Source organism: Carcharodon carcharias, chromosome 24, assembly GCF_017639515.1.
Source record: "Carcharodon carcharias isolate sCarCar2 chromosome 24, sCarCar2.pri, whole genome shotgun sequence".
Taxonomy (NCBI): Eukaryota; Metazoa; Chordata; class Chondrichthyes; order Lamniformes; family Lamnidae; genus Carcharodon; species Carcharodon carcharias.
In genome coordinates, this window is record NC_054490.1 from 16,832,091 (window position 1) to 16,844,301 (window position 12,211).

The 12,211-nt window shown below is 57.0% G+C and overlaps 1 protein-coding gene across 2 annotated transcripts in view; it reads left to right on the forward strand.

Annotated features, from left to right (window-relative positions):
• The first annotated feature begins 2,419 nt into the window (after positions 1–2,419).
• LOC121269407 (ciliary neurotrophic factor-like) overlaps positions 2,420–12,211 on the forward strand; it is a 56,306-nt gene continuing 46,514 nt past the window's right edge. Inside the window, exon 1 of one of the 2 annotated variants that reach the window (XM_041174011.1) lies at positions 2,420–2,662. In XM_041174011.1, the coding sequence (XP_041029945.1) occupies positions 2,537–2,662 (126 nt within the window). In that variant the 5' untranslated portion in view covers positions 2,420–2,536. The remainder of the gene's footprint in view (positions 2,663–12,211) is intronic. The other variant, XM_041174012.1, reaches the window with a different exon arrangement.

Sequence of the window (12,211 nt, forward strand, 5' to 3'; positions counted from 1 at the left end):
GACTTCTTCTGTAGACCCTATTGAACTTATTCGTGGCAATCTTATATTTACGATCTGTAGATTTAGTCTGCTCCTGGAAATTGAAACATCGCTAGGTCTAACCTCAATCTTAAATTATTAAGCACCATGATTCAATATCAGGTCACCTCTCAGTTCTCCATTTCCATAGAAAACATAGTCAGCCAATTCCATTTTTCCCAATTGGACAAATGTCTCAGTGCGAGCATCAATTTAGCGATTTAAACATTTTTTTGCTCCTCCTCCAGCGCCGATATATCCCTTTTCAAATTAGGAGCCAGAACTGTGCAAAGTGATTCCCTGTGTGTTACCGGGACTGGAACGGTACACAGTAACTCCCAGTGTGACACAAAGACCTGAACTGTGCACAGTGACTCCCAGTGTCATACGAAGACCTGAACTGTGCACTGTAACTCCCAGTGTGATATGTAGACTGGAACTGTGCACAGAGACTCCCAGTGTGATATGGAGACTGGAACTGTGCACAATGACTCCCAGTGTGATATGGAGACCAGAACTGTGCACAGTGACTCCCAGTGTCATACAGAGACCGGAACTGTGCTCAGTAATTCCCAGTGTGATATGGAGACCGGAACTCTGCAAAGTCAATCCCAGTGTGATACAGAGACCAGAACTGTGCACGGGCACTCCGTGTGATACAGAGATCACAACTGTGCACAGTAACTCCCAGTGTGATATGGAGTCTGGAACTGTGCACAGTGACTCCCAGTTTGATATGGAGTCTGGAACTGTGCACAGTGATTCCCAGTGTGACATGGAGTCTGGAACTGTACACAGTGACTCCCAGTGCGAAATGGAGACCAGAACTGTGCCCAATCACTGCCACTGTGATGTGGAGACCGGAACTGTGCAGTCACACCCAGTGTGATACAGAGACTGGAACTGTGCACAGTGACTCCCAGTGTAATAAACGGAGCAGTACTGTGCACAGTGACTCCCAGTGTGATGTGGAGACCAGTGTGGTCTAAGCAATGTTCTGTACGAATTTATCACAACTTCAATCCTTCTCTATTCTAACCCTCTGGAAGTGAATCTCTTTGCTTAGTTTGATTTTTTTGGCCTTATTAACCCATACCGAAGTTTCTTTGATGTGCGTTTTTGTATCTGTGATCTATTCCCTCCCCTTTGGGTGCCTTTTCTCTCAGGAGTGCTCGGCTTCCTTTGTCTTTTAACAGAGTCGCAGACTCATCACAACTCAGACGGAGGATATTCAGCGCATTGCGTCAGCACTGGCTGTGTCCAAAGAAGCAGTTCACTTCATGCCATTCTCCTGCCTTCTTCCTGTAACCCGGCATAATTCCTCCTTTGCGGAGTACAGTCGAATTCCATTGTGAATGCTTCAGTTGAACCTGCCTCCCACCCACACCCTCAGGCAGAGCAATCCAGACCCCGAACACTCGCTGCTCCTCACCTCGCTTTTGCCCCTTTGGCCAAGTATTTTAACCCCATGCCGCCTTGTCCTCGATCCTTTCCCGGGTGGGAGCAGTTTCCCACTGCCTGCCCTGTCCAGAACCCCTCACGGGTTTTGAACACTTCGATCGAACTACCTCTCAACATTCTTCCCTCCAGGGAAAACAGTCCCAACTTCTCCGACCTCTCTTCATAACTGTGAAGCTCCTTACCCCTAGCGCCACTACCGAAATGCACCGGGAATGCATCTTTGGCACCCAGCTTTAAGAGCGCCCGGGAAAATCCCAATTCAGTCCTGCTGTCCCTGCCGATGGTCGAAGGGAATCCAGTTTTCTTTGGTCCGTGCTCCAGGATTTGGGACTGCCTGGATGATATCATTAGTGGGGGTGCCCGAGGGGAGTGCATATTAATGGTAGCCAAAGTATCGCCACAGCATGCATCCTGTGGCTGGGAAAAAAGCAAAGGGAAACCTGCTTTCATTCACTGACTTGCATGTCCACAGACACGCTCAGCCACTCTCACTCACTCTTTCCGTGCTTCCACTCACACACAGGCAGAGAGAAACAGAGACACACGCACAGAAACGCTCAGCCACTCTCTCACTCTCTCCCTGCACACACACACACACACAAACACACACACACACACACAGAAACAGACACACACACACACACACACACACAGAAACAGAGACACAGACACACACACACACACAGACAACCACAACCATTCATTCACTGACTCCGTGCACACACGCACACAGAGAAACAGATAAACGGACACACAGAAGGACACAGAGAGCTACACACACACACACACACACACACACACACACACACACACACACACACACACAGACACACACATAGGCACCCACACACAAACACAGAGACACACATACACAAACACAGAGACAGATACGCACACAGACACACACAGACACACACACATAGGCACACACACGCAAACATAGGGACATAAACACGCAGACACACGCACACATACAGATAAACACACAGACACACACACAGAGTTCTCACTGCCCAGAGCTATAAGCAAACACTGCTGGCAAGAGCCAGGCAAAGTGATGGCAGCACGATCATTGCTGGGAACAGCGAGAGTTCACAGGAACACACTAATCGAGACTTTAAAGAGCTGCATTGAACTCGGAAGGAACCTCAGACCCAAGGCAGATGAAACCGTGAGATTATATGTGAGTATTTTCGAGTTCATTTAATTCACTGCCTGTCCTATCCTCACACAGGAGTGAATTGCTAAACTTTCCTTCTGCCTCTGTTTAATATTCACAATGAGTGTGAACGGAGTCAAACTCTGTTTAATATTCCCAGTGAGTGTGTTAATGGAGTCAAACTCTGTTTAATATTCACGGTGAGTGTGTTAATAGAGACAAACTGTTTAATATTCACAGTGTGTGTTAACTGAGTCAAACTCTGTTTAATGTTCACAGTGAGTGTGTTAATAGAGACAATTGTTTAACATTCACAGTGGGTGTTAACTGAGTTAAACTCTGTTTAGTGTTCATGGTGAGTGTGCTAACGAAGTCAAACCCTGTTCAATATTCACGGAGAGTGTGTTAATGGAGCCCCAAACTCGGTTTAATGTGCATGGTGAATGTGTTAACTAAGTTGAACTGTTTACCATTCACAGTGAGTGTGTTAACTGAGTTAAACTCTGTTTAGTGTTCCCGATGGGGGTGTGATGGGCTTGAGAAAGGGCTGTCCTGAGAGGCGGGAGGGGGAAGGCGCTGATACAGCGTGTGGGGTGGTAGGCGGAGGGGGAGGGTGCTGATACAGTGTGTGGAGGGGGAGAGTGAAGGTGCTGATACAGTGTGTGGAGGGGGAGATGGAAGGCACTGATACAGTGTGTGGAGGGGGAGGGGGAAGGTGCTGATACAGTGTGTGGAGGGGAAGGGGGAAGGCGCTGATACAGTGTGTGGAGGGGGAGAGGGAAGGCGCTGATATAGTGTGTGGAGGGGGAGAGGGAAGGCGCTGATACAGTGTGTGGAGGGGGAGAGTGAAGGTGCTGATACAGTGTGTGGAGGGGGAGACGGAAGGCACTGATACAGTGTGTGGAGGGGGAGGGGGAAGGTGCTGATACAGTGTGTGGAGGGGAAGGGGGAAGGCGCTGATACAGTGTGTGGAGAGGGAGAGGGAAGGCGCTGATATAGTGTGTGGAGGGGGAGAGGGAAGGCGCTGATACAGTGTGTGGAGGGGGAGAGTGAAGGTGCTGATACAGTGTGTGGAGGGGGAGACGGAAGGCACTGATACAGTGTGTGGAGGGGGAGGGGGAAGGTGCTGATACAGTGTGTGGAGGGGAAGGGGGAAGGCGCTGATACAGTGTGTGGAGGGGGAGGAGGAAGGCAGTGATACAGTGTGTGGAGGGGGAGGAGGAAGGTGCTGATACAGTGTGTGGGGCGGGAGGGGGAGGGGGAAGGTGCTGATACAGTATGTGGGGCGGGAGGGGGAGGGGGAAGGTGCTGATACAGTGTGTGGGGCGGGAGGGGGAGGGGGAATGTGCTGATACAGTGTGTGGGGCGAAAGGGGGATGGGGAGGGGGATGGCGCTGATACAGTGGGTGCAGGGCGAGCTGGAAGGTGCTGATACAGTGTGTGGAGGAGGAGAGGGATGGCGCTGATGCAGTATGTGGGGCGGGAGGGGGAGGGGGATGGTGCTGATACAGTGTATGTGGAGTGTGAGGGGCAATGCGTGGATACAGGGTGTGGAGGGGGAGGGGGAAGGCGCTGATATGGTGTGTGAGGTGGGAGGGGGTGAGTGAAGGCACTGATACAGTGTGTGGAGCGGGAGAAGGAGGGGGAAGGCGCTGATACAGTGTGTGGAGATGAGGGGAAGGCGCTGATAGTGTGTGGAGGTGAGGGGAAGGCGCTGATAGTGTGTGGAGGGGGAGGGGTGGCGGAAGGCACTGATACAGTGCGTGGGGTGGGAAGGAGAGGGGTAAGGCGCTGATACAGTGTCTTGATGATGAGTGGTAGGTGCTGATACAGTGTGTGGAGGGGAAGGGGGAAGGCGCTGATACAATGTGTGGAGAGGGAGGTGGAAGGCACTGATACAGTGTGTGGAGGGGAGGGGGATGGGTTGGCGCTGATACTGTGTGTGGAGGGGGAGGGGGAAGGTGCTGATGCAGCATGTTGGCTGGACAGTGTTGGGGAAGGTGCTGATACAGTATGTGGAGCGGTGGTGTTGGTACTGATACAGTGTGTGGAGGGTGAGAGGGAAGGTGCTGATACAGTGTCTGGAGGGTGAGAGGGAAGACGCTGATACCATGTGTGGAGGGTGAGAGGGAAGCCGCTGATACAGTGTGTGGAGGGGGAGAGGGAAGGTGCTGATACAGTATGTTGGCTGGAGGGGAAGGGGGAAGGCGCTGATACAGTGTGTGGAATGGGAGAGGAAAGGCGCTGATACAGTGTGTGGAGGGGAGGGGGAAGGCGCTGATACAGTGTGTCAAGGGGGATGGGGAAGGCGCTGATACAGTGTGTGGAGGGGGAGGGGGATGGCCCTGATACAGTGAATGTGGAGTGTGAGGGGCAAGGCGTGGATACAGGGTGTGGAGGGGGAGGGTGAAGGCGCTGATACAGTGTGTGGGGCAGGAGGTGGAGGGGGAATGCACTGATACTGTGTGTGAGGTGGGAGGGGGTGAGTGAAGGCACTGATACAGTGTGTGGGGCGGGAGGAGGAGGGGGAAGGCGCTGATACAGTGTGTGGAGATGAGGGGAAGGCGCTGATAGTGTGTGGAGGTGAGGGGAAGACGCTGATAGTGTGTGGAGGTGAGGGGAAGGCGCTGATAGTGTGTGGAGGGGAAGGGGTGGCGGAAGGCACTGATACAGTGTGTGGGGTGGGAAGGAGAGGGGTAAGGCGCTGATACAGTGTCTTGATGATGAGTGGTAGGCGCTGCTACGATGTGTGGAGGGGGAGGGGGAAGGCGCTGATGCAGTGTGTGAAGAGGGAGGTGGAAGGCACTGATACAGTGTGTGGAGGGGAGGGGGATGGGTTGGCGCTGATACTGTGTGTGGAGGGGGAGGGGGAAGGCGCTGATACAGTGTGTGGAGGGGGACGGGGAAGGTGCTGATACAGTATGTGGAGGGGTGGTGTTGGCGCTGATACAGTGTGTGGAGGGTGAGAGGGAAGGTGCTGATACAGTATGTTGGCTGGAGGGGAAGGGGGAAGGCGCTGATACAGTGTGTCAAGGGGGAGGGGGAAGGCGCTGATACAGTGTGTGGAGGGGGAGGGGGAAGGTGCTGATACAGTGTGTCAAGGGGGAGGGGGAAGGGGCTGATACAGTGTGTGGAGGGGGAGGGGGAAGGGGCTGATACTGTGTGTGGAGGGGGAGGTGGAAGGTGCTGATACAGCATGTGGGGTGGGAGGGGGAGGGGGAAGGCGCTGATACAGTGTGTGGGGCGGGAGGAGGAGGGTGAAGGCGCTGATACAGTGTGTGGGGCAGGAGGGGGAAGGGGAGGGGGATGGCCCTGATACAGTGTATGTGGAGTGTGAGGGGCAAGGCGTGGATACAGGGTGTGGAGGGGGAGGGTGAAGGCGCTGATACAGTGTGTGGGGCAGGAGGTGGAGGGGGAATGCACTGATACTGTGTGTGAGGTGGGAGGGGGTGAGTGAAGGCACTGATACAGTGTGTGGGGCGGGAGGAGGAGGGGGAAGGCGCTGATACAGTGTGTGGAGATGAGGGGAAGGCGCTGATAGTGTGTGGAGGTGAGGGGAAGACGCTGATAGTGTGTGGAGGTGAGGGGAAGGCGCTGATAGTGTGTGGAGGGGAAGGGGTGGCGGAAGGCACTGATACAATGTGTGGGGTGGGAAGGAGAGGGGTAAGGCGTTGATACAGTGTCTTGATGATGAGTGGTAGGAGCTGATACAGTGTGTGGAGGGGGAGGGGGAACGCGCTGATACAGTGTGTGGAGGGGGAGGGGGAAGGAGCTGATACAGTGTGTGGAGGTGAGGGGAAGGCGCTGATAGTGTGTGGAGGGGGAGGGGTGGCGGAAGGCGCTGATACAGTGTGTGGGGTGGGAAGGAGAGAGGTAAGGCGCTGATACATTGTCTTGATGATGAGTGGTAGGCGCTGATACAGTGTGTGGAGGGGGAGGGGGAAGGTGCTGATACAGCATGTTGGCTGGACAGCGTTGGGGAAGGTGCTGATACAGTATGTGGAGGGGTGGTGTTGGCGCTGATACAGTATGTGGAGGGTGAGAGGGAAGGTGCTGATACAGTGTCTGGAGGATGAGAGGGAAGGCGCTGGTACCGTGTGTGGAGTGTGAGAGGGAAGCCGCTGATACAGTGTGTGGAGGGGGAGAGGGAAGATGCTGATACAGTATGTGGGGCTGGAGGGGAAGGAGGAAGGCGCTGATACAGTGTAAGGGGCAGGAGCGGGAGGCGGAAGGTGCTGATACAGTATGTTGGCTGGAGGGGAAGGGGGAAGGCGCTGATACAGCGTAAGGGGCAGGAGCGGGAGGCGGAAGGTGCTGATACAGTATGTTGGCTGGAGGGGAAGGGGGAAGGCGCTGATACAGTGTGTGGAGGGGGAGGGGGAAGGCGCTGATACAGTGTGTCAAGGGGGAGGGGGAAGGGGCTGATACAGTGTGTGGAGGGGGAGGGGGAAGGGGCTGATACAGAGTGTGGAGGGGGAGGGGGAAGGGGCTGATACAGTGTGTGGAGGGGGAGGGGGAAGGGGCTGATACAGTGTGTGGAGGGGGAGGGGCAAGGCGCTGATATAGTGTGTGGGGTGTGAGGGTGAGGGGGAGGCGCTGATACAGTGTGTGGAGTGGGAGGGGGAAGGCGCTGATACAGTGTGTGGAGGGGGAGGGGGAAGGGGCTGATACTGTGTGTGGAGGGGGAGGTGGAAGGTGCTGATACAGCATGTGGGGTGGGAGGAGGAGGAAGGCGCTGATACAGTGTGTGGGGCAGGAGGAGGAGGGCGAAGGCGCTGATACAGTGTGTGGGGCGGGAGGAGGAGGGCGAAGGCACTGATACAGTGTGTGGGGCAGGAGGGGGAGGGGGCAGGAGCTGATACAGTGTGTGGAGGTGAGGGGAAGGCGCTGATAGTGTGTGGAGGGGGAGGGGTGGCGGAAGGCGCTGATACAGTGTGTGGGGTGGGAAAGAGAGGGGTAAGGCGCTGATACAGTGTCTTGATGGTGAGTGGTAGGCGCTGATACAGTGTGTGGAGGGGAGGGGGATGGGTTGGCGCTGATACTGTGTGTGGAGGGGGAGGCGGAAGGCGCTGATACAGTGTGTGGAGGGGCAAGGGGGAAGGTGCTGATACAGTATGTTGGCTGGACAGTGTTGGGGAAGGTGCTGATACAGTATGTGGAGGGGTGGTGTTGGCGCTGATACAGTGTCTGGAGGGTGAGAGGGAAGGTGCTGATACAGTGTGTGGGGCTGGAGAGGAAGGAGGAAGGCGCTGATACAGTGTAAGGGGCAGGAGTGGGAGGCGGAAGGTGCTGATACAGTATGTTGGCTGGAGGGGAAGGGGGAAGGCGCTGATACAGCGTAAGGGGCAGGAGCGGGAGGCGGAAGGTGCTGATACAGTATGTTGGCTGGAGGGGAAGGGGGAAGGCGCTGATACAGTGTGTGGAGGGGGAGGGGGAAGGCGCTGATACAGTGTGTCAAGGGGGAGGGGGAAGGGGCTGATACAGTGTGTGGAGGGGGAGGGGGAAGGTGCTGATACAGTGTGTGGAGTGGGAGGGGGAAGGGGCTGATACAGTGTGTGGAGGGGGAGGGGGAAGGGGCTGATATAGTGTGTGGGGTGTGAGGGTGAGGGGGAGGCGCTGATACAGTGTGTGGAGTGGGAGGGGGAAGGCGCTGATACAGTGTGTGGAGGGGGAGGGGGAAGGGGCTGATACTGTGTGTGGAGGGGGAGGTGGAAGGTGCTGATACAGCATGTGGGGTGGGAGGAGGAGGAAGGCGCTGATACAGTGTGTGGGGCAGGAGGAGGAGGGCGAAGGCGCTGATACAGTGTGTGGGGCGGGAGGAGGAGGGCGAAGGCACTGATATAGTGTGTGGGGCAGGAGGGGGAGGGGGCAGGAGCTGATACAGTGTGTGGAGGTGAGGGGAAGGCGCTGATAGTGTGTGGAGGGGGAGGGGTGGCGGAAGGCGCTGATACAGTGTGTGGGGTGGGAAAGAGAGGGGTAAGGCGCTGATGCAGTGTGTGGAGAGGGAGGGGGAAGGCACTGATACAGTGTGTGGAGAGGGAGGTGGAAGGCACTGATACAGTGTGTGGAGGGGAGGGGAATGGCTTGGCGCTGATACTGTGTGTGGAGGGGGAGGGGGAAGGCGCTGATACGGTGTGTGGAGGGGGTAGGGGGAAGGTGCTGATACAGTATGTTGGCTGGACAGTGTTGGGGAAGGTGCTGATACAGTATGTGGAGGGGTGGTGTTGGCGCTGATACAGTGTGTGGAGGGTGAGAGGGAAGGTGCTGATACAGTGTCTGGAGGGTGAGAGGGAAGGTGCTGATACAGTGTGTGGGGCGGGAGGGGAAGGAGGAAGGCGCTGATACAGTGTGTGGATGGGGAGTGGGAAGCCGCTGATACAGTATGTGGGGCTGGAGGGGAAGGAAGAAGGCGCTGATACAGTATGTGGAGGGGGAGAGGGAAGGTGCTGATACAGTGTGTGGGGCTGGAGGGGAAGGAGGAAGGCGCTGATACAGTGTAAGGGGCAGGAGCGGGAGGCGGAAGGTGCTGATACAGTGTGTGGGGAGGGAGGGGGAGGGGGATGGCGCTGATACAGTGGGTGCAGGGCGAGCTGGAAGGCACTGATACAGTGTGTGGGGCGGGAGGGGGAGGGGGATGGTGCTGATACAGAATATCGGGTGGGAGGATGAGAGGGAAGGTGCTGATACAGTGTGTGGCGGTGGAGAGGGATGGCGCTGATGCAGTATGTGGGGCGGGAGGGGGAGGGGATGGTGCTGATACAGTGTATGTGGAGTGTGAGGGGCAAGGCGTGGATACAGGGTGTGGAGGGGGAGGGGGAAGGTGCTGATACAGTGTGTGGGGCAGGAGGTGGAGGGGGAATGCAGTGATACTGTGCGTGAGGTGGGAGGGGGTGGGTGAAGGCGCTGATACAGCATGTGGGGTGGGAGGGGGAGGAGGAAGGCGCTGATACAGTGTGTGGGGCAGGAGGGGGAGGGGGCAGGCGCTGATACAGTGTGTGGAGGTGAGGGGAAGGCACTGATAGTGTGTGGAGGGGGAGGGGTGGCGGAAGGCGCTGATACAGTGTGTGGGGTAGCAAGGAGAGGGGTAAGGCGTTGATAAAGTGTCTTGATGATGAGTGGTAGGCGCTGCTACGATGTGTGGAGGGGGAGGGGGTAGGCGCTGATACAGTGTGTGAAGGGGGAGGGGGAAGGCGCTGATACAGTGTGTGGAGAGGGAGGTGGAAGGCACTGATACTGTGTGTGGAGGGGAGGGGGATGGATTGGCGCTGATACTGTGTGTGGAGGGTGAGAGGGAAGGTGCTGATACAGTGTGGAGATGGGGGAGGGGGAAGGTGCTGATACAGTATGTGGGGCTGGAGGGGGTGGGGGATGGTGCTGATACAGTATGTGGGGCTGGAGGGGGAGGGTGAAGGCATTGATACTGTGTGTGAGGCAGGAGGGTGTGGGTGTAGGCGCTGATACAGCATGTGGGGTGGGAGGAGGAGGGGGAAGATGCTGATAGAGTGTGTGAGGCAGGAGGGGGAGGGCATGGATACAGTGTGTGGAGGGGGTGGGGGAAGGCGCTAATACAGTGTGTGGAGGGGGAGGTGGAGGGGGAAGGTGCTGATACAGTGTGTGGAGGGGGAGGGGGAAGGCGCTAATACAGTGTGTGGAGGTGGAGGCGGAGGGGGAAGGTGCTGATACAGTGTGTGGAGGGGGAGGGGGAAGGCGCTAATACAGTGTGTGGAGGGGAGGTGGAGGAGGAAGGCGCTGATACAGTGCGTGGAGCGGGAGGGGGAAGGCGCTAATACAGTGTGTGGAGGGGGAGGCGGGGGGAAAGGTGCTGATACAGTTTGTGGAGGGGGAGGGGGAAGGCGCTGATACAGTTTGTGGAGGGGGTGGGAAGGGGTAGGCACTGATACAGTTTGTGGGGTGGAAGGGAGAGGGGTAAGGCGCTGATACAGTGTGTGGAGTGGGAGGGGAGGGGTAGGCGCTGATACAGTGTGTGGAGGGGGAGGGGAGGTGTAGGTGCTGATACAGTGTGTGGAGGGGGAAGGGAGTGGTAGGCGCTGATACAGTGTGTGGAGGGGGAGGGGAGGTGTAGGTGCTGATACAGTGTGTGGGGTGGGAGGGAGAGGGGTAAGGCGATGATACAGTGTGTGGAGGGGGAGGGCGAAGGCGCAGATACAGTGTGTCGAGGGGAGGGGGAAGGCTCTGATACAGTATGTGGAGGGGTAGGGGGAAGGCATTGATATGGTGTGTGGAGGAGGAGACAGAAGGCGCTGATACAGTTTGTGGGGCGGGAGGGGGAGGGGTTGGCTCTGATACAGTGTGTGGAGGGTGAGAGGGAAGGTGCTGATACAGTGTGTGGAGGCGGAGGTGTAAGGAGCTGATACAGTATGTGGAGGGGGAGGGCGAAGGCGTTGATACAGAGTGTGGAGGGGAGGGGGAAGGCACTGATATGGTGTGTGGAGGAGGAGAGAGAAGGTACTGATACAGTATGTGGGCCGGGAGGGGGAGGGGTAAGGCGCTGATACAGTGTGGAGGGTGAAGGCGGTGATACAGTGTGTGGAGGGGGAGGGGAGTGTGATGGCGCTGATACAGTGTAAGGGGCGGGAGGGAGTGGCAGAAGGTGCTGATACAGTATGTTGGCTGGAGGGGGCGGGGGAAGGCGCTGATGCAGTATGTGGACGGGGAGAGAGAAGGCGCTGATACAGTATGTGGGACAGGAGGGGGAAGACGCTGATACTGTGTGTGGGACGGGAGGGGTAAGGCGCTGATACTGTGTGTGGAGGGTGAAGGCTCTGATACAGTATGTGGAGGGGGAGGGGGAAGTTGTTGATACAGAGTGTGGAGGGAAGGGGGAAGGCACTGATATGGTGTGTGGAGGAGGAGAGAGAAGGCGCTGATACAGTATGTGGGGCGGGAGGAGGAGGGGTTGGCTCTGATACAGTGTCTGGAGGGTGAGAGGGAAGGTGCTGATACAGTGTGTGGAGGCGGAGGGGTAAGGCGCTGATACAGTGTGTGGAGGGTGAAGGCGGTGATACAGTGTGTGGAGAGGGAGGGGGTGGGGGAAGTACAGTGATACAGTGTGTGGAGGGGGAGGGGAGTCTGATGGCGCTGATACAGTGTAAGGGGTGGGAGGGGGTGGCGGAAGGTGCTGATACGGTATGTTGGCTGGAGGGGGAGGGGGAAGGCGCTGATGCAGTATGTGGACGGGGAGAGAGAAAGCGCTGATACAGTATGTGGGGCGGGAGGGGGAAGGCACTGATACAGTGTGTTGGGTGGGAGGGGGAGGGGAATGCCGCTGATAGAGTTTGTGGAGGGGGAGGGCGAAGGCGCTGATACAGTGTGTGGAGGCGGAGGGGTGGCCGTAGGTGCTGATACAGTGTGTTGGGTGGGAGGGGGAGGGGAATGCCGCTGATAGAGTTTGTGGAGGGGGAGGGCGAAGGCGCTGATACAGTGTGTGGAGGCGGAGGGGTGGCCGTAGGTGCTGATACAGTGTGTGGGGTGGGAGGGGGAGGGGTAGGCGCTGATACAGTGTCTGGAAGGGGAGGTGGAAGGCGCTGATACAGTGTGTGGAGGGGGTGGGGG